The sequence below is a fragment of the Mauremys reevesii genome, linkage group 7, assembly GCF_016161935.1.
Source record: "Mauremys reevesii isolate NIE-2019 linkage group 7, ASM1616193v1, whole genome shotgun sequence".
In the NCBI taxonomy this organism is placed as follows: domain Eukaryota; kingdom Metazoa; phylum Chordata; order Testudines; family Geoemydidae; genus Mauremys; species Mauremys reevesii.
This window is the reverse complement of record NC_052629.1, coordinates 86319962-86343492: the sequence shown is the minus strand read 5'-3', so window position 1 is coordinate 86343492 and position 23531 is coordinate 86319962. Positions and strand designations below refer to the sequence as shown.

The window sequence follows — 23531 nt, the reverse complement described above, 5'->3', positions numbered from 1 at the left end:
TTAAAGAGTATCTGTGAAGTCATGCACCCCCAAAATCCTTATGAATAAAATTTAAAGGAATAAAACCATTCCCTTCTTTCAGGAGAGATGGACTTCTATGGTACTGGGATTGGATAGGAAGTATAGCGAGTACTGCAGGGAGTAAAGAAACCTTACCTAATATCTAAGGCAACAATAGTGTGTAAGGCAAACCTGTCATTTTTTTAAGGGTAACCATCTTCCTGTGTGTGGTCAGTGTGGTAGATAGAATAGATTTTATGAAATGGAATGAAATGAGACAAAGTCATTCTGCTATGATTTGACATACATCATCATTTGTATGAAACCATATTAATTTGACTAGGAGATTGAAAGGCTCTCCCTGGCTTTAAGTCATTATTCATGAACTGTCCTTCTATTTAGTAGTCATCTAGCATGACAGACTGAGTTAATCTCACTAGTTGCTATTCCATCTCACACTCTGCAGGAGTGTATTTAAATAATTATCAGAGAGAAAAAAATACATCTTACAGTACTTATTTTGTTTACTTGGCAGGTTCTGAAGTAAACATAGTTAATGATCTCTTTGGTATCATGAAAAAGCAATTAAAACTTTTCCAAAGAGGAAGAAATATATTTACATTAATTTCTTCCTAAGAATATACAGTATATTAGAAACAGCTAACACTCTAATTTTCTTATTATTCAACAATACCCATGTATTTCTGTTTTTATATTATGATCCAGATCAATTTGCGTTAAGATTCACTTTTGCTATTGCTACATGTAGTGTTATTTACCTTCTCCCTGAAAAGAAAAATATGTTTATACAATGTCATTAGCCAGACAAAGCAGACAAGACTTAGGTAAAAATAGGATTTAGAAATTCATTAGCAAAAAATAGTATGTCTGGTTTTGTAACTTGCACAATGAAAAAAATGAATTCAGAACAAGCTTTGTAACACACACATCTTCTATATAAATGGTGTATTTGAAACACCAATTTTGTTAATCTGTTTAAATTCTGATACATGAAAAGTCTATAAACTACAATTTATTTTTTCTTGCATTTCCAATATTTTCCTGACCTAGGTTCACAAAGTGTCTACTATTCATTTCCCCCACACACATTTTGCCATCACATTGTATGTTCAAACAAATAAGATATTTCCCACATATATCCTCAAATTATTTTATTTGCCAAACGGAATCTAACTACATGCTAACCATAACAATCCACAACCTGCTTAATATGAAAGAAGATTACCTTTATTCTGGCTGTTCTCCATATTCCCATCCTGCATTTTGCCTATATGATGAAGAATTGTAACAGACAACAAAGAACAGACAATAAACAGTCATCACACTGACAGAACACCACAATGGAATTTAAATAAAAAGGGCAGACGAAAATAATGAATGTGTTTCATATACACATTTATGATCAACAGGCATTATCATCATGTTTTTATTTAGATGCATGAAAAAACTTAGTTGGAAAAACTCAAAGAACTGCAGCCAAGTCCAATGTTCTAACAGCTAAAATAATGCCAGTCTTGTTTCCTTATTGAAGTAAAAACAGTGGTGCATATATTTTGGAAAAATGAACTAACTTGGGAAAAAATATAATAAAACATTCAGTATGAGCTAAAACTCGAGTAGTATTCTCAAACTACAGTTTCATCCAGTTATGATTTAGTATATGGTTTTACAAATGAATGCTAAAATTAATTCTATGATTTAATTTTGATAGAAGCAAATTATGTTAACATTTTTAACACCAGCCTTGATCTTAAAATTGACATATTGGAATTACATATCTTGGAAAGGTGATATTACTCAGCCAGCACATGTTTTACCCTCTGTAACTGTGAATGCGAACTGACTAAATCATAACTGGCCAGTTTCAAGTTGCATACAAGTCTTGGAAATGGGAGGCCTTGTACATCTTCTACAATGATATGACCATTTCTCATATGGAAAAGATTAACATTTGAGTCTATAAATGTTATACCCACATGATGAAATACATTCTCTCATCTTTTGTTAGCTGCTGGGTGTTCACAATGCTTAATATAAAAATTCCACTACGGAAGCGGAGTAGTTAATACATTTTCATGGCACTTTTGGCCCGTTCTTCATATTAACTAGACAGTGAGTTTGGAAAAAAAAATAGCAATTCATTCTTTCTCCTTAGATGTTATATTACAGCAGAAGTCAACACATGGGTGGACATCAAAGAAGCAGAAATTATGCTTCAACTAGTTTAACAACTAACTCTAGGTACTACTGGAACATATGCTTATTATAGTAACATAATTGGATGGCTAAGAAATAGACTGTAGAGGATTACTATTTTAATCCATCTATTCCTATCTTGTTGGTATTTTCAGTGATTTAGAGGTCAATAAATACTGGCTTCTGTTTAAATAAACCTCAAAGAACAGAAAAGTCAACACAGCTCCTGCATCAGAACTCTGCACTAACAAACTATGTTTTCTGAGAAATTTAGAGAGAGATTAAAATACAGAATTATTGAAAGAGAAAGAACACTGCTATGCTTTAATGTTCTTAGGACTCAGAAGGCCCATTGAAGTATAGCCGAGTACACCTACATTTTGGATTTACAATGTAATCCCTCTCTCTCAGGTCAGCAATCCTTGCATCAATATTGTGTTAAAACAAAGCAATTATTCCAAATCATAGACTATTCACATTAGTAGACATCAATATTTTGCAAGGGATCATTCAAGTCTATGTTACCAGTTCTATACCACAAACACCTTTTTCTTTTTGCCAGTAGCAAGAAATATTTTTAAAATGCAGTAATTATTATTAATTCTGAAAGCACAACAATTTGTAAGATCATCGAAATGTACATATGTTCCATTTTCTTTAGCAATTCTTTTTAATGATACAACAATCTTTATTCCCACAATTGAAACAATGTGAATTGAATATATTTAAAAGGAATATTTATGTTCAAAAGACCAATGCTTTTGATTAGACATGCTTTAATCGACTTTGAAAATTTTAAAAAAGTCAATTTATTTTTATCTGTATAAAGCTGCTCAAACATTTTTGTATAATCTAAAAATTACAGTAGTACATTCTTGAATGTAGCATCTGGCTGTCTAAGAAAAGTTTACTACTAGACTGGCTTTTAATATACAGGGCAAAAGACACCAAATATCCCTGGAGATATTGATTTCTGACCTGAGGAAAAGCTTTCTTTGGAGTCAAAGTCTTAATTTATGGCAGATACAGTCTATTTCTTTTTGAAAGGTAAAACATTATTGAAGGACTTCTAAGAGCACAGTTAACATTTCCTCATGCCAAAAGAGCATTAAGGCTTTCAAAAGCAGTATAAGTGACTAGCACCAAAATATGTTGCTTTTCTGGGTACATCAAAGTACTTAATTCAACTATATATAGACTATTGTTGTATGAAATGTTGATGTAGCTGTGCTGGTCCCAGGACAATAGAGAGGATAGAAGAAGTCTGCGTAAACTCAAAAGCTTGTGTCTCTCTCACCAACAGAAGTTGGTCCAACAAAAGATGTTACCTCACCCACCTTGTTTCTCTATTACACACTATACCTATTGCATAAGTAGGAATATAGGAATTGCCACATTGGATCAAACCCACGGTTCATCTAGTCTGACACTCTGTTTATGAAAGGGCCTGTATAAGATGCTTACTATTTATGTAGAATAAATGACTAATCCTTTTTTGAATTACACTAAGTTATTTGTCTCTAAATTATCATGTGGCAGTGAGTTCCAGAGCTTTAATATGCATTGTATTTAAAAAGTTGCTTTTTATCTCTGATGTGTTGCCTGTGAATTACACTGTTTGACTTTTGCACTCTTGGCATTACAAAAGAGTAAATCAAAGTATCTGATTGACCTTCTCTTTAACATTCATTATTTTATATAATATTTTGTATTTATTCATTTATCTTCTATTCACACTCTAAATTAATCCTCTTCAAGTCTCCTCACATGAAAGTTTTTAATGCCACTAATAATTTTCATTGCCTCTCTCTGTACTCCTCCAACTTCTACTAAATCCTTTTTAAGATGAGGTGAATAGAGCTGATCACCATATTCTAGGTGAGTTCATTGATTCACATTATGGCTTTTCCAGTATTATTCTCTATCACTTTCTTAATACAACCTAACATACTGTTGGATTTTTTGAACATTATTTAACATCAAGTTGATGTTTTCACTGAGATGGTCAATGATTGCATATGAGCCTTTTTCTTGATTAACTACAGTTAATTTAGGACATACCGATGTGTGAGAGAAGGGAGTATATCAAATACCAAAATCAATTGATTAATGGCAGTATTTCTTGAATAGTGTATTTGATGAATACATTCAACTGGGCTCCAATTTTTCATTCCATTGTGCATTAGTTTGCATGCATCAATACTGGATTTAATCTGTCATCATGTTTTACTAGGCTCTTTGAAGTACTGACCAAGACTTACTCCTGACTAACTAGACATGTTGTTTCATACACAAGTTTTACCCTCTTTTCAAGATTGCTAGCATATCAACCAAAATATATCCTAAGAACAGATTCCTGGAGTGTCCACTACCAATCTTCCATTTTGAAAACTGCTAATTTCATGAGAAAACTTTGCTCTTCTTCCTTGCTGTGACTGCTTAGTTCCCTTAACTCCTTCTTGTGAGGAATTTTATCAAAAGATAAACTATGCCTACTAGTTCTTCCCTTTCCACTATTCTGCTGACTCCTTCAGAATTCTAATAGACTGGAGAGGCACAGTTAGTGATGTTGGGCTTGCCTCTAACCACATCATAATAATCTAGGTATTTAATAACTTTATCTTCAGTTACTTTTTCAACTAATTAAGGTACTCAAGGCTCATTTAACTAACTGATCTAATGAAAAGAGATGCAGGGGATAATAATATATGAATCAATCTATTACGAATACAATAAAAAAGTCTGATCATGCCTCAAGGTGTAGCTACGTCATTTCCCAGGGTATTACAATTCATGACTAGATCCCTTGCTGTCCACTAACAGGAGCATCATTGCTCAGTTTTTCAAAGAGAGCACATTTCTTGGCTCTTAGTAACACTGCTAACACTCAAAGGTTCCCAATGAGGCACAACCAATCTTCCTAGGTCAGAAACAGGGTCAGCATATTACTGTGAGTGAGAGAGAAATTTGAAGATTGCCCCACAAAATACATATCTCTGCAAAACAATGGCTGATATATGCATGTAGCAAGAAAGACTGTCAAGGATATCCTAATACTACAATTTTATCTAGTAACATACACACAAACCCAATGGTTAAATGGCAAATCTATATCAAAAGGTGCCCTAAGGCTCTGACTCTCCAAATGTATTCATATTGCAAATCACTTCTTAAGACTCAGGTAGATAATGTTCCCTTCCAACCTCAGTGCTGATTCTACCCCTTTCCTTCACACATGATAGTTCATGTAACCAGCACTAGCAAGAAGAAAGAATTAAAATAAAGTTACTTTACTGTAATTGTTGAGATTGTTTTGCAATATAGAATCATAGAATTCAAGATCAGAAGGGACCATTATGATCATCTAGTCTGACCTCCTGCAAGATGCAGGCCACATAAGCCGATCCATCCACTCCTTAAGCAAGCGACCCCTGCCCCATGCTTCGGAGGAAGGCGAAAAACTTCCAGGGCCACTGCCAATCTACCCTGGAGGAAAATTCCTTCCTGACCCCAAATATGGCGGTCAGCTGAACCCCGAGCATGCGGGCAAGACTCTCCAGCCATACCCTCTGGAAAAAGGCTAACAATATCCTATCATTGACCCATTGTACTAATTACCAGTGTGGCACTTAATTGACCTATTGACTAAGCCCGTTATCCTATCATACTATCTCCTCCATAAACTTATCTAGCTTAATCTTAAAGTCATGGAGATCCTTTGCCCCCACTGTTTCCTTCGGAAGGCTGTTCCAGAATTGCACTCCTCTGAGGGTTAGAAACCTTTGTCTAATTTCAAGCCTAAATTTCCTGACTGACAATTTATATCCGTTTGTCCTCGTGTCCACATTAGCACTGAGCTGAAATAATTCCTCTCCTTCCCTGGTATTTATCCCTCTGATATATTTAAAGAGTGCAATCATATCTCCTCTTATCCTTCTTTTGGTTAAGGAAAACAAACCGAGCTCCTCAAGTCTCCTTTCATATGACAGGCTTTCCATTCCTCGGATCATTCTAGTGGCCCTTCTTTGTACCCGTTCCAGTTTGAATTCATCCTTCTTAAACATGGGAGACCAAAACTGCACACAATACTCCAAATGAGGTCTTACCAACGCCTTATATAACGGGACTAGCACCTCCTTATCCCTACTAGAAATACCTCGCCTAATGCATCCCAAGACTGCATTAGCTTTTTTAACGGCCACATCACATTGCCTACTGATCGTAGGATGACTATGAACCAGGACTCCTAGGTCCTTCTCCTCCTCCGTTACTTCCAACTGGTGCGTCCCCAGCTTATAACTAAAGTTCTTGTTAGTCATCATTAAATGCATAACCTTACACTTCTCACTATTGAATTTCATCCTGTTACTAATACTCCAGTTTACAAGGTCATCCAAATCTCCCTGGAGGATATCCCGATCCTTTTCCGAATTTGCAATACCTCCCAACTTGGTGTCATCCGCAAACTTTATCAGCCCACTCCTACTCTTGGTTCCCAGGTCAGCGATAAATAGATTGAATAAAATCGGACCCAAAACCGAACCTTGAGGAACTCCACTGGTAACCCCCCTCCAACCCGACAGTTCCCCCTTAAATACGACCCTCTGAAGTCTCCCCTTTAACCAGCTCCTTATCCACCTCTGGATTTTCATTTTGATCCCCATCTTTTCCAATTTAACCAGTAATTCCTCATGCGGTACCGTATCAAATGCCTTACTGAAATCAAGATATATTAGATCCACCGCATTTCCCTTGTCTAAAAAATCTGTTACTTTCTCAAAGAAGGAGATCAGGTTGGTCTGGCACGATCTACCTTTCGTAAATCCATGCTGTAATTTGTCCCAGTTGCCATTGGCCTCATGCTCCGTAACCACTCTCTCCTTTAAAAATTTTTCCATGACTTTGCATACTACAGATGTTAAACTAACAGGCCTGTAGTTACCCGGGTCACTTTTTTTCCCCCTTCTTGAATATAGGAACTATATTAGCTAATCTCCAGTCAAATGGTACAACCCCCGAGTTTAGAGATTTATTAAAAATCATCGCTAACGGGCTTGCAATTTCACTCGCCAATTCCCTTAATATTCTAGGATGTAGATTATCCGGGCCCCGCGATTTACTTCCGTTTAGCTGTTCAAGTTTGGCTTCTACCTCAGATACCGTAATGTCTACCCCCATATCTTCATTCCCATCAGTCCCTCTATCACTATTCCTTAGCCCTTCATTAGCGTCATTAAAGACCGAGGCAAAATATTCGTTCAGATATTGTGCCATTCCAAGATTATCCCTAATCTCCACTCCGTTTAAACTTTTAAGCGGTCCCACTTCTTCCTTCTTGGTTTTCTTCCTATTTATATGGCTAAAAAACCTTTTGCTATTGGTTTTAATCCCCTTCGCTAGGTCCATCTCCACCCGGCTCTTTGCCTTTCTCACTGCTTCCCTACACCCTCTGACCTCAATAAGGTAGGTTTCTTTGCTGGTCCCTCCCATTTTCCACTCCTTGTACGCTTTCTGATTTTTCTTAATCACCCCTCTAAGACGCTTGCTCATCCAGCTCGGTCTAAAATTGCTACCTACGAGCCGTTTTCCCTTTCTCGGGATACATGCCTCTGACAACTCCTGCAACTTCAACCTGAAGTAACCCCAGGCGTCATCTGCCTTTAGATCCCTAAATATGTTAGTCCAACCCACTTCCCTAACTAGTCGCCTTAATTTAGTAAAGTTAGCCCTTTTGAAATTGTATACCTTAGTCTCAGATGCAATTTTGATTATCCTTCCATTTATTTTGAAACGAATTAGCTCATGATCACTCGAGCCAAGGTTGTCCCCTACAACTATTTCCTCAACAAGGTCCTCGTTACTCACCAAAATCAGATCTAAAATGGCATCCCCCCTCGTCGGTTCAGCAACTACTTGATGAAGGAATTCATCAGCTATCACGTCTAGGAAAAGCTGAGCCCTATTATTATTACTAGCATTTGTTTCCCAATCTATATCCGGGAAGTTAAAGTCCCCCATGATCAAACAGTTCCTATTAGTATTTACCTCCTTAAAAACATTAAAGAGCTCTCTATCCATATCCAGGCTAGATCCTGGCGGTTTATAGCACACCCCAATCACTATCCCAGGGGAGGCTCTAGTAGTTTTCTTCCCCAATGTGACCATTGCCCAAACAGACTCCGTATTATCCATTGCATTGCTAGTTATTTCGTTACATTTCACCTCATTATTGATATACAATATGATTCTGTGCTGTTTGTTTCCTGTTCTTGGTGGTGTTTATCGGTACCGAATTTCTCCTCCTTGTGTGCATCACTGACTGCCCTAACCTCTCCAGTAACTTCACACTTCGGTTCTGTCTTTCTGTGTGTTTTCCCACACATCAATAAGTTAGATCACAATTGAATTTACACTAAAGAAATATCTGAAAGATTAATATAAAGAGGGTACAATAGGAGAATAGTGAGGGTAAAGGCTTTTGGGTTTTTGCTGTTCCAAAAAGCCTCTGGAATCCAGAGGTGAGCCCTGCACTGTACTACAAATTAGCAGAATGCAAGGATTTGGGAAATATAGGCCTTGGAATTGAGAGGGAATCCTCTTTCATTTTGTGCTAGGATCTGGACGACAGGCCCATCTATGTGAATTCTTTAGAACTATAGGGGGGATAAGGAATGGAGTATTAAAAAAAAAGGTCATGACTTTTTTATTGGGTCTATTTTTGCACAAATATCTTCCTGGAAACAAGGTGGAAGGGAACAGTGGTAGGGGCTCTGAGGGCAGTGGAAGTCAGTTCAGTTAATTACAATTCCTGTCCCTTTTCCAATCTGGTTGAAAAGTTTGGAGAGAAGCATCATTGCCCACATGATGTGTTGTGCACATTAGAGGCTTGTGACAGCCCCATTAATTGCTTGCTTTGTGAACATGTGGGTGGGCTGCAGGGGTTAGTAACACTGTCTTTCTGTGTTTTGTAGTATTATTTTTGATGTCCATTATATTGTGTTGCCTTCACCTTTATTAAGATTTTTGTCCTTTACAACACGATCAGGGCATGGTCACAGTCAAGCTTCTTGTTCCCTTTAAAAATGGTTACTTCATTCAAATCTAATTTAGGCCAGTGCTGCAAGATAACTTAATAGTACTGCTGGCATTAGGGTACATAAATCATCACAAATAATTACAGGAATCCATAAGAGTGACCTGGAAACTCAATACTAGGTGGCAATTGCTGTTTTAAAACTTTTTAGCAGAATCTATTCTAATTACATTCTCCTCTGTTGGAATAGTCCCAGGAAATGTATGGTACAGCATAATGATTTTTCAAACTATCATTTTGCACTGGAAATGAATTATTTCCTCATCCCCAAGCCAATCTAATGCTACAAGTAAACAAGATCAGAGACATACAGCAAGTCAATATGTAGTCAAAATTATGATGGGAAAAGTGCTTAAATAGAATTACGAGTACCTCTTTCCTGTCGCCTAGTCTCCGATGCAGTGCGTTAGCAAAATTGAAACTAATAGCAACAGAGTATCTCCAGTATCACTATAATGAACAGCAACCTTTTCAGAATTCTTTTCTGCTACCACTGTCTAATTCAACTTCCCTACAACTCTGTAAATCCAATATATTAAGGAATTACAACTTATTTAATAGGAATCCCAGTGGTAAACACATACACGTCATGGGATTGTCATAGTTAACAGTAGGTTAAACAATGTTTTACCTGACGATGTGCCTCCTTCAAACAAGTGTGATATTTAAGTATGAAAATATAAGATGAAAATAACATTAAGTCTCTGATCTGAGCCCCTCAAAAGCAAGGAAATCCTGAATTAAGAATAAGATAACCTTATGTTAGGCAAACAGAATACAGTGACTCCCAAATTACAAAAAGGCTACCAGTCATTCCTAACTGCATTTCCTGCAAATCTTTCCAAGTAACTGTCCAAGTACAAAACTCATTGTGTTATGTTGGAAAATGACAGATATCTGTGTTTACTCCTTCTGCTGGCCACGTGTAATTCTGATCAATGCTAAAGAAAACTATGCATGTTCATCAAGGGAAAATGCATCCCACAGTTTCAACATAAGAAATGCAGTAACGACCCTGTATCATCATAGAAGTGCTAGACTGATTCTAGCAACGGAATTTTAATAAATGTTAAAAAGAACGGACAAGTTAACTGCAATTGGGAAAACTGGAACCATGTTCACTTATTCTGGGTGCTGCAGCTGGCTTACTATATATTCTAACCTTTATTCTGAGTACTGAGCTGTGGAGTAACTCTCATTTACAGTCATGTACTTCCCAATAGGATAATATACTTCCAAAGATAATTGGGGTTCTGAGCAATTTAGCTTCAACTACACAAGACGATAACACATCTGTAAATGCTATGCAGCTGAACACACAGATACTCAGTGCATGACTGTATGCTGGCTGGGAGCATACAGACAGTGAGCTAGAGCAGCAGAGCATTCCAAGGAACTCAGGGTCACAGGACAATCAGTGACACAACCTCTCACTGGTCTGAATTACATCCCAAATTGTTGCACTGGTTTCCTGACAGCTTGTCTGTCCAGCTTCATGGCAGCCTGCCTGCGTTCTCGCCTGCCTGAATCCTAGCTTCCAAGCTTGAAAGTCTCCTGCAGCCTAGGTTCCAGAACTTGCAGGATATGCAGCTCTGGGGCAGCTCACACCATGGAGAATTTCAAAACATGTGGTTTTCATTCCAAATCAGAATGAAAACAAATTTCAAAATATCAAAATCCTCTGCAAAATGGAATTAATTTTCTACATCCAGCTCTACTGTCAACTAACAGCTGGAGATGTAAACTTTAAGTGGATCCCTCAGTTAGAAAATGCTTGTAACGTGCATTTGCCAGATCATGACTTGAGAACAGAGAGTGGGAGAGCAATAAAAATTAAGTTAATTGGGTTCATCTATTTGAATGAGGAGGAAGAAAAGATTCCTCCTTGCTTTGCTTGCTCCGGTTCTCCTTCCTCTGGACTTCCAGAGATTCCCGTGGCTCTTAGGAGAGCCGCAAGAGGTCTGTAGTGTGTTTGGGGATGAGAAGGAGTGCATGTGTGGAGAAGGCATGGATCAACATTTAGCTGGCACAGGCAATGGGGAGGGCACGGAGAATGCTTCTAGAGTGGGAGACAAGAGGATGAAGGAAGAAGGAAAGCCGTGTGAGGTAAAGTTAGGAGGGTCAACAGGAGAAAGGAGAATTAGATTAGTGGAAAATGGAAACAAAGAAACAGCAGAATCAAGGTCATTTCTCTCCTCCTGCAGACCTTAAGAGCTATTGTTGCCCAGCAGCCCCATTTCTGAGCCTTAGAAAACTGATTGTGTCTCCTCCTTTCCACATACATTTAGTGGGCTCTTTTGCTCCACAGCTAGGAGGCTTGACAAGGTCCCTATAAGTAGCTCCCCCACTTTCCCCATCAACCCACTGGTCTGAAGCAAGATCCCAGGTAGGATCACTGGGAAGCTAGTAGTCTTATTTAGCTCTGTTGGTGACTGATGATCTAATTTTAATTAGCTGGGACAAACAAGTTTCCTAAGGTTTGCAGTCATTGTTGCTCCTCAAGACTTCATAACAAATACTTTGACATTCCAAAATGCATTCTAAAATATATAATGAAAACTGTCCTAATGAATTACTTTCTGCGCAACTTTCATGTAAGGGTTTTTTGCTTGTTTGTGTTGCCCCCTCTTTTAATATAGATTGGCAAAAACAAGATACTAAAATTTCATATTTAAAACCTTTTAATAAAAAGTCCATCTGTCTATCTACACTGTTCTGTATTAAAAAAATAAATGCATGATCCATAAAAACAAATAGCAAACAATTATTCAGGTTCAGATGCTAACCACTGAAAAGTAGAAAAATGGTTGGAATTTATAGACATAGTTTCTTAACGTGCTATACAGTTAGAAAAAGCATGCTATGGCAACCATTATCCAAGTATGTCACTACAAATCCAACCAAGGAAAAAACATATTTTTGTTTTGAATTTACATTGACAACTGAATTATTGGTATGCCACAGCCTGCTTTTTGTAATTTGTTGATTTACAGCTACTGTGCAAGAGCACTTCCTGTAAGAGTGTTCCACTATATTTGTTAAACAATCAAATATTCACTACTGAGAGTACATTAGATATATATTCATGTTTCTTGAAACTGCTCTTATATACATATGCTGATTATCCAGTCCTAACTAAGGTCTTGTCGTGTTTAACTTTCTTGCTTTAAAACTTCATTTTCTCTTAATTTTCCCCCAAAAAAGTGGTCCATGGTAACTACTCTTGAAAAATGAATCATCATCACTGCTGTCTTGAAAAAGGAATAGTCATAGTGCAGACAGGAGCCAAAACCTTGGAAATTACCCCAGCCAGCCTCACCCAAAACACCCTAGTCCTAACCTGGGGCACACAGCACTACTTCTGCAGTCTTGCTTCTCTTCAGATCACATGCTGCCAGGCATGCTGAATTGGGGGTGGGGGGTTCTCATCCATATGGATCAAAGTTCATGAGAAATTAAGCTGAGAGCATCACAAAAGAAGATGGGAAAACAATTCACAGAATACAATCAAGTGCATGGAATCTGCCTTTTTACCTTGAGCATCATACAGAATTGTATTTACAGGTGTGAGAGATTCTGGGAACCAAAATTCTGATATGAGCATGGACAGTGACTACCATTTCCGGGAAAAAGAATTTAGTACACTCCTGATTTGAAATATTGACTTAATATTACTGTAAACTCCATCACATTATCGAGATGAAATGAATAAGGCCAAACACAGCAGGCCTTTATCGGCTGAATGAAAATGACAAGGGTTCAGTCAGGGACGGCTCCAGCTTTTTTTCTGCCCCAAGCAGCAAAGAAAAAAGAAAAAAAATATAAAAGAAAAAAATAAAGCCACGATTGGTGGCACTTCGGCGGCAGCTCTACTGCACCACTTCATGCTTCGGCAAAAATTCGGCGGTAGGTCCTTCCCTCCGAGAGGGACCAAGGGACCCGCTGCTGAATTGCCGCCAAAGACCCGGACGTGCCGCCCCTTTCTGTTGGCTACCCCAAGCAACTGCTTCCTGTGCTGGTGCCTGAAGCCGGCCTTGGGTTCAATACAGAGAAACTAAGCTGGAATCACATAGTGCTCAATTGCGCATCATGTTGTACAAATTCTGGCTCTGATCCAGCAAAGCACTTAAGCAGCTGCTTAACTTTATCAGGGCCAGAGTGCTCAGCATCTTGAAGAACTGAGCCCTTAATGTAGTATTGGTCCCTCAGGGTACTGAAGGAGAACATCTATCAAGGCTTTATTGTATACATATGTTTGCCTTATATGAAATGTACAGCAAGTACATTTATTATAGCAGTAAAACACATTGGAGCGGGGAGAATGAAATGGTCATTAACTTAAGGGTTCTCTGTCTCTAAGGTATTTGTCAACCAATGGAAAAACATGGCTTGGGGGTTCCACTTTTCCAACAGGAGTGTGTGTGTATATGTGTGTATATGTGTGTGTGTGTGTGTGTATATATATATATATATATATATACACACACACACACACACACACACACAATGGAAATGATCTTAAGGGTCTGAAGATTGCTACATTTTTATTAATTTTAATACAATTATTTAAAAAATGTGCAGAGGATTTCCCATGCCATTGCTTTGCAGAAAATACCATCCTGTTGAAACAGCAGTGTTTATTGTTATGTCAGATCTCCAGCTTACCTTAATATGCACATTTCAATGACTTCTGCAAGATACAGAATCTACTTACATTACAAATATGATGAATAATTATGAGAAATAGTATTTACATTCCACCATGTTATTGGTGCTGTAAAGTAGTGCAAAGTTAAAGTAACAGATTCTACTGCACAAAAAGTGATTAAGATTGAACAATGTAAATGATAATCAAAAATAAAAGCAATTCCAAAAGCCTAAACTAGTATCTATCCAATCCATTTAATACTGTAATTAGACTACCAGAACAGGTATTACTAAAGTATTTGCATGCTAAGAAATGGGGTCAAGAAGCTGTACTAGGTTAAAGTAAAAACTAATGTAATAGTATTTTATAGTACACAAATGCAGCCCTTTAAACAATTTATGCTGAAGGGCACAAACTGGCATAAGAGTGTTCCTCTTTTCAATCATAACCTCTGTCAAAAGGATGCTATGAATAGTGCTTAGTTAAAAGATGCCACCGAAGTGCTACATGTTGCATTTGAGTCAGATTCCTGACCCCAGTACTATTTCCAAAAGCTACATTGATACTATGAATGCTTATGAGAGTGCCACTTGGAACAGTAGAATGTAAAATAAATTTATAATAGTGCTCAGTTTCAAATCTGTGTTAAAAAGCATATAAAGAGGAGTTTGACATTGAAAATTTTAAGAAAAGGCAACTTCTTATAAAAGCTATGGAAACAGGACATACTTGAAAAGTATACTTAATCACCATTTTTAATTAATGGTAAAAGAAATATCAAAATTCCTACTTGTTCCTCTCCCATTCTTAGTTCAGCATAAAGAAAAGATGTAAATTGCTAGTGAGACACAATATTGTTGTGGCATCTCTTATAAGCTACTGTACAGTATATGGAGTAGGAGCTCTCACAGGGTAATCACATGCACGTACAACATCTGTGCAGTTCATAAGAGGAAGAGGAAAGCTTATATAGTCAGGAGAGAAATCCATCAAATAAAACAAGCTAGGTGTTCTTGACGTACCATTGACTAAGCTGGCATTTGCATTATCAGTGGCATTTGCACCTGCTGCACCATCTGTAGCTGAAGGAGGGTGGGAGGAGGGATGGGAAGAATCTACTGAGTAATAATGGATAAAAAAGAATAATAAATAATAATATGAACAAATTTACATGATACAAACAATAACATTTATGGACTAGTGTGACTTTGTTTTCTCCAAAAAAGATTTGTTTTAAATTAAACAACATAATGTCTAAAAATGAATGTCATTACGAAGATGTTACCAAAGTCAGAAATAAAAAAAACCTCATACATGGAATATTTAAAAAAAGAAGAAATATGAAAGACACATTTAACAAAGTTAACAGAGTTGGTGAGAACTATCTATACACAGTACTATGTATTACTATACCTCTGCTCCTTTATGCAGATAAAGTTGACTTTAAATAGGCTAAAATATAATTTGGCTTGAATAAATGCATTTATAAAACCTGTCAGTATTTTTCAAAATGTACAATATATTGCTACTAAGACAACTAGTACAGAGGTTCTCAAACTGTGGTCCATGGACCACCAGTGGTCCACGAGCTCCATTCAGGTGGTCCGCCGATAGTTTCCTCTAAGGTGAATGCCTGGGCAGCCACACACAGAAAATGAAGGGTAACCCACCTAATTAGTGGAGCTGTGCAGGTGGGGCTCCAACTAATTAGGTGCCTGGACTCTGGAGAAGACACAAGTGTAAAGTGAGGTGATGGCCCTGGGGGAATAGGGGGTAGATGGGAGAGGGCAGTGGGGTGAGAAGAGGAGGTGGGGGGAATTAGGGATGTGCAGGGCTGTGGCAGCCAGAGAAAGAGGAGACTTTCCCCAGCTCCAGGGCTGTGGCTGCCGGGGAGAGACGGTCCTCCTTCCCAGCCCCAGCTCAGGGGCTGCTGTGGTGGGGGAGAGACCCCCTTCCTTCCCAGCCCCAGCTCAGGGGCTGCTGTGGTGGGGGACAGAGAGGGCACATCCCTCAGGTAAGACTGATATTAAAATATGAGTTGTGTGCTTTTATTTGTAGAACAAAAAACATTAATTATTAAGGTTTTTTTTACATAGAGCTTTTTTCTAAAGCGCTTTACAATACTTAGCCAATGGTACAAACAGCATTTGGAAAGATCATTAAATGGTTTGCTGAGACCCTCAGCAATTTTCAAGTGCTCCATGAAAAAAAAAGTTTGAGAACCACTGAACTAGTGCACACTATACATAGGTCCAAAATATATGCTACGATAACCCATTTAATATGCTTCACTGATTTCCAATTGATTACATTTTTCAATAGTAAATATAGATATTTTGGGAAATACAAAATACAGCAACTTGCCAAATTTGGTCCCTGCATTTTTCAATTTCATCTATGATAAAAAATGAATATAATAGAAAACAAAATCCCAGTTTAGATTTCAGCAATCTTATTTTAGGAGTACTGGACAGACAAGAGGTTCTTTCATAACAGGAGGAGGAAAAGTTCCCTAAAGGTTTTGTTTATTATTGTTAATGCTCATTTGCACTAGAGTTGAGAGAACAATTCATAATGAATAACTGATTCAATGAATTTTGCTTTGCTTTCTGTTGGCTAATTGTTCACAACTTTCATATTTACTCCTTTTTGAAACAAATGAAATTCTTTAGTGACTGATGCTTGGCCCACAATTGATAATTTCATGCAGGTTAGTTATTCAACTTTATGTGAATAAGTGGTGTTGCGGATGGACCTAGTGCAAAATGAACACAATAAAATACAGAATTTGAAATTCACCGTGTAGTACATACATGCAAATTTCAAATTGCATATTTGATTACAATACTCATAATTCATAATTGATTACTTACATTTATTTTCTCTGAACTTGGATACTTACATTAATCAGCACAGCAATTAAATTGCACATTTAAAAATTCAATATACAATAATTTACTTTTCAGGAATAATTGAGCATCCAAGCCTAAAATTATGATTTGCAACACTGGTAATGCTTGAGCACTCAAACGTTTGCTGAAAATAAGCATGGAAGGGTCTCAAATGAAGTCAATTGAAATCAACTTTTGAATTTGAACAGAATATTCAAGGATAATTTTTCCAACCCTGATTTTTTCAGCCCTGATTTGCACCACAATCTGTCAGATGGCAGCAGCTAAAAAGCCTCATCCTTCTAACTGATCTGGTAGATTTCTTACTCTACCTGGAAGCTGATGTCCATCCTCTTTTTTCATACCTGCATGATGATTTTTACAAAATGTTAATGAAGAATAAAAACCCACATCTAGAGAAAACTGACATGTAAACACAATTGGTAGGATTTCAGAAGACTGCAGGTTTATATAAAGGGAACACATATTTTGGGGGAATAAGGCCCTGAACCATACACGTAGCTCCATGCAGGCAGACTCCTGCACCCACACAATGGTGCTTACAGGAGAAGAGCCTGAATTTTGAAAGCATTTGGTTGGTGTTGTAGCTGTGTGGTTCCAATTAGAGTTAATATGTGTTACGTTAAATTCTTGTGAATTGATCTGAAAAGCCCTACCCTTCAGTGTTTCTTTAGAATCACCGCTTGTTCTATTAATCTGCAATGGCAGATTTGTTTCTTTTTTTCTTAAAAGACTACAAACAATAGAGCTTGGGATATACACCAATATACAGACACCAAGCAAGAAGGTATTCAGAGGAGGTTCTCCCTGGTCCAAAGCAGACACGCATTGCAGACAAGCTACGTTAGCTCTAAACAAATATTGAAGTTTTAACATCCCTCTCACCCTGCCAATACAGACTGTCAAAACAGAGACTGTTGTTACTGTTAAAGGCCTGATTTTGCTCCCCCTGTTTTCAATGAGAACAGGATTGGGCCCTAAAAAGGTGGTAAAAAACATAATGGCATAAAATAGTCTACCTTAGGAAACTGCAAATGTTTTCTCTTTAATGCTCTTAGCTTTTATTATAAGTAGTGGTTATTGTGTACCTCTCTTGGGAGGTTATGTGGTACAAAGAATAGGTTTTCTTGTAGAAATGTGCAGTTGAGCGCAATTACTTAAGCCTTCCCAACAGTCCATTCTGCTACTCTTCATAAAAATAGGGGCAGAAGTTAGTAAATGGGGAATTTCAGGCCCCGAAAACCAGCTAAGTCTACTCTTTGTGTCTGCAGCCTCAAATATAAAAATATGCAATGCAGGAGAAAGATAAATGATAACCCAAAGGAACATGTAGTTCAACTAAAACCATTAGGTGAAGTTATAATTGATTTTTTATTACTGACAAGGTATGAATTTTTAGAAAATCTCACATTTTATGTTTCTTAACCCTTAAACACAACTGAATGCTTGAGGAGGATAACTAAAAAAAAAAAAGCCCTTTTACACGCAGGCCAGAAATGCAGCAACCAGACATGAACAGATTATACTGACGACTGTGTGTACGTAAACCTGGACCAAAAAGACATTAAACCAATTTTCTGCTTACTGTGGAGCCCATAAGCTTAGTAAATTCTTCTGACTTTATCCTACAATAAGGTCAAGATCTAAAGAGACTTCTTGATTTGACTGCCTGACACTTGAAGTTAAATCGTAACCCTCATTCAACACTTGCTGTCACTTAGACTAGTTTTCTTCCAGTATTCCAAACCTGACCTGTCAATCTTAGAAAGTAAAAAGGTGTCTATGAATAAAGTGTACTTAAGTTAGTCTATAACAAGAACTACAAAGACAGGCACTCACCATTTACATCATCAAAAAGGCACAATTTTTCCTCATTTCATTTTTCAAACTTAAATAAGGGTGTTGTTTCTATGTCAGACTTCTGAAGACTAATATTAATGTAGGTAGAATGAGGAGTACTTGTGGCACCTTAGAGACTAACAAATGTATTTGGGCACGAGCTTTCGTGGGCTAAAACCCATGGTACCTTCCTACTGTATTTTCCACTGCACGCAGACGATGAAGTGGGTTTTAGCCCACGAAAGCTTGTGCCCAGATAAATTTGTTAGTCTCTAAGGTGCCACAAGTACTCCTCGTTCTTTTTGCTGATACAGACTAACACAACTACCACTCTGAAACCTGTCACCATGCAAGGGTTAATGTAGATGTAAATGGACAAAATTTAGGTGAGTATAGATTTATACGCAAAAGTAAAATGTTGTGATTGGAATACCTACCCTTATTTTCCCATTCATTTAATCACACACTACAGTCTGCAACTTAAAATCAAAAACACTTTTAATCATGGCTTACATATTAGCAATATATATCTCTTGCTGTATTCCCTCATATATGTAATGACAAAAAATATACATGAAGACAATACTTTAGATACTTTTGGTGCTTTACGAATAAAGGGCCTACAAGAATAATTTGAGAGCACCGAGATGTGCTATGAGGGGGTTACCTTTCTTATCTTTCTTTTCCTCCTCTTCTCCACCAGCCCCTAATAGAGTAAAGATGATGCCTGTCTGAGAATTCACTCCCACAGCAGTCACGAGCATTCGCCCAGAGCCTTCCATGACATGGGTACCTGAAATGACAGGATAAAAGAGAAATTAAAAATTTTGCTAATACTTCATACAAATACTTCCTGAATGTATTTTTTAAAGACTACTACCAGAGTAGACAGTGGGCCAGATTCTGACCTCAGTTACACTAGTTTAAATCCAGAGTGACTCCAGTCATGTCACATGCCAGTGAAACAAGCCCAACCACTGCATAAAATATTTTCAGATAAGTATGATTTTGAAGTTGATCACACACCTTTAAATATAGTGAAAAAAAGTTGGAAATGTTGCACAGCTAATTGTGTTTAACAAATTATGATTCATGGGAATAAAAGAAAATGAACTACTTATTGAGATATCCCCATGTTCCCAACACTAAAGAAGTCAAGACTCAGACATATTTTCATGGGAATACTAACTGAAGGATAATGTTTTTCAGAGGACAAGAAGTCTCCACCCATATGAAGATGATTCAGTTTGAAAAGGATTTTTTTGCTATGGTTAGAACAAATTAAACTGATAACAAGAGAGTTTTTCCCGAAAGGGATAATCTATTTAGTTAACATTTAACTGATAATGCTAACTATGGAATCAAATCCCTTTTGAAAAAATCTTCTGTGTTTTATTGTCTAGAGATGGCCTGTTTTCAGTACTTATAGCCAAACACTTGGCCCAGGTAGACATATCAAATGAGGGATCTACAGCACACAGATCTATCATGCCTGTCTTCATGGTTCGTCAGTCTGCACCAGCAGGGTGCACATTAAGGTGGCCCATGTGGATGCGCAGGCATGCACTAAAAAATTCCTACTGTGCAGCACTGTAGTCTCATTTCAAACAGTACTACTTTAATGCACACTAGGGAATTTTTTAATGCATGCCAGCAGGGCCCACAAGGGCCAGTTAGCCAAAGCACCACGCAGACAAGCCCTAAATCAAAGGTTCTAACTTTTTCACAAGGTAAGTCACATCTTGAGAAGCTGTCTCAAGAACTTCCATCCCTCCCTGTGTGCAATTACACAGACCACTTTCCTTTCCCTTTTTTGATTATGTAATATTCGTATAGTGACAACTACAAGAATTGTTTAAGTGGAAAAGTAATATTGGGGATATATTTAATGCAGTTTTTGCTGCATTTGAATTCAATTTACTGGAAATCAAAGAGAGAGAGAGCACCCTGTGACAAACCAGAGGACTGGGCACCAGAGACCATAGTCTGAGAATCTTTACTAGAAATTAACTCAGTATTATATGCAACTGTAAGCTCCTTAGGAACATTTCTAGATATACAGTAGAGGAGGGGGGATGCTAATCATTTTGAAAAGGAAGAAAATGCACAAATAGGGTAGAACTTTCTGGAAAGAGTTACAAGTAGCCCACTTCCCTAATTTGGGGAGGTGGGGAGAGGAGGAAGGGTCAAGTATTTTAAAAACAGAATTTGAAACAATGTTTACGCTAGACAGTTTTATATTGGACACTCCATAAATGCTTTTTAAGAAAAGAACAAGCGTGTGCAATATTGTACTTCTAAGGCAATTTAATAAAAATAATATGAAAAAATGTTGGTCAGTCAACAAAAGATAAGAGCAAATGTGCAAAGTACAGTGCCAAAACTTTGACAATGCTGTCACTTAATTTAGTGATGAAGCCCTTATCTAAAGTCTTTAATAGTCAGATAATGACTGGATAAAGGGTTTAAAGACCAGACAAAGCTGATACTGATTTACCCACTATCTGTTCATAACCTAAATAGTGAAAGCTAAAGTGTAGGTTGTTGCCTGTACTTTTTTAGCTTTTCTTTTATGAATGCTGAAATATTTAGAAAACAGATGCGAAAAAGGTTGGAGGGTCACTACCCTAGATGTTTTGTATATCATTGTCAGTTTAGTGTGTAGTGCTATAGCTGTGTTGGTCCCAGGATATTAGAGAGAAAATGTGGGTGAAGTAATAAGGATATTACCTCATCCACATATCTATTACCTCACCCACTAAACTACCCTCATAGTTAGAACATCTTGCCTAATATCTAACCTAAATCTCTCGCTTTGTTACTTCTTGTCCTACCTTCAGTGATCATGGAGAACAATTGATCACTCTTTATAATTGCCCTTAACATACTGTACATTTGTTATCAGGTCCCCCTCCCCTCAGTCATCTTTCTCAGAACTAAATATACCCAGGTTTATTAACTTTCTCTCATAGGTCAGGTTTTCTAAATTTTTTTATCATTTTTGTTCTCCTCTGGACACTCACCAATTTGTCCACAGCTTTCCTAAAGTGTAGTGCCAAGAATGGACACAGTACTCCAGTAGAGTGGGACAATTACCTCCTACGTCTTACTCCTCTTAATACACCCCAGAATGATATTAGACTTTTTTGCACCTGAATCACATTGTTGATTCACATTCAGTTTGTGATTCACCATAACCTCCAGACCATTTTCAGAAGTAATACCACACAACCAGTTTCCCCCCATTTTGTAGCTCTGACTTGATTTTTCATCCGTAAGTGAAGCACTTTGCACTTATCTTTATTGAATTTCATCTTGCAGAAATCAGACCAATTCTCTAATTTGTCAAGGTTGTTTTGAATTCTAATCCTGTCCTCCAAAGCGCTTGCATGTGCTCACCATGGATGTGAAGTTAGCAAACCCGAACCAGGGAGTTGGGGGGGAGGGAGGGAGCTACCACTTTGAGCTAATCTCAGAGGAAAGATCTCAAGGATCTGAGGTACTAGACTTGCCAGGAGCTGGGGCACAAATGAGTGAAAACTGTCTAGTAGACATGCATCAGGCAACTGGCACTGTGCAATGGCAGATTAAAGTTTTGGCTGTCCAGCCAGAGGAAGGCTGGGATGCTGCCCAAACTTGTTCAACAGACGAACATGAAATTAATAAATGTCCCCTTTGGTTTCTGGTTGATAGTCCAAGCATCTCCTGCTGCAACACTGTCCATTGCTCCTGTGAAAAATTTATCTGAGCTAGCGGTTATGTCATTGTCCTTGTCCACACTGTGAATGCCCTCTTGGTGTTTGCAAACTTGCAAAGTGACATAATCCATTGCAACTCTTGCATCTTTTTCACATGTTAGGCATCCACTTGGCTTGCGCGCCTGCATATGCTGTTTTTGCTGGACTCCGACTGAGTTATGCATGCCTCTCTGTCTCAAGTCTCTTTTCTGGTAGCATTCTGGATTCTTTATCATGTCTACAGCATCAAAGAACTGTCCACCCTCTATAAGTTTAATTCTGGACTGGGTGATTTCCTTTGCTTGTAAAATTCTAATTGCTTTGTGAAGGGTTAATTCTTGGTCTTACAGTAGTCTCTCTGAGTTTTTTGTTCCAGATCCCAATTGTGATCTGGTCTCTTATCAGGAACTCAGCCTCACAAAATTGCAAAGATGAGCTCTTAAATTTAGATCAGTCACAAGCTCTTCTATGGTTTCACCTTCTTTGTGTATTTTCTCTTTAAAATAATTTCTTATATGTTTCTTTTTTGCATGCAGTGCAGTACACCTCACATTTCTATAATTCATTTTCACAGTTAGCCTCCTCTGCCTGAATGAACTGAAAACTGTTAAACCCAAGTGCTTCCGAACCAGCTACTGACAGTAACAAGGCTACCTTCTGACTCTGCCTTTCTGCTGGCATGCATTGCTTGCAGATACAGAGTAAAATATTGTTTAAATCTTCTCCAATGTGCCCAATGCAGCTTGATGTTTTGGGTCCTTGTCCAGCTGGTTGGAAGAACAGGAGTATTGCCTCTTTAAGGGCTCCCCCCAGTACAGGCAGATAGATGGGAGGGGGGCAACGTATACAGGAAGCAGCTGGGCCAAGTCTGGGGGCGTGAAGGAGAAGGAGGTCACTGCCCTTCCTGCTGATCAGAAGGAGGTAGTTATTTATATCCCATGCAGTTCTGGAGAAGTCCTTTTTCTCCTGGATTACAGTGGCAGCACCCCAGCCCCCGACACACGCATAGATCTGAAAAATAACTAGGTCCCCTCACAATCTGCTATGTGCATCCTACCAGTTGCCCTTTTCATTGGAGGCTGGGA

The 23531-nt window shown here is 37.9% G+C and overlaps 1 protein-coding gene across 6 annotated transcripts in view; it reads right to left on the bottom strand.

The window, feature by feature from the left end:
- ATP2B2 (ATPase plasma membrane Ca2+ transporting 2) overlaps positions 1-23531 on the bottom strand; it is a 563074-nt gene that overhangs the window by 129997 nt on the left and 409546 nt on the right. For 3 of the 6 annotated variants that reach the window (XM_039480783.1, XM_039480786.1, XM_039480787.1), the window contains exons 8-10: positions 19377-19502; positions 14981-15076; positions 1247-1288 (exon numbers count right to left, since the gene is read on the bottom strand). In XM_039480783.1, the coding sequence (XP_039336717.1) occupies positions 1247-1288; positions 14981-15076; positions 19377-19502 (264 nt within the window). Of the gene's footprint in view, positions 1-1246; positions 1289-14980; positions 15077-17181; positions 17215-19376; positions 19503-23531 lie in introns of all 6 variants that reach the window. The other 3 variants (XM_039480788.1, XM_039480784.1, XM_039480785.1) reach the window with 3 other exon arrangements.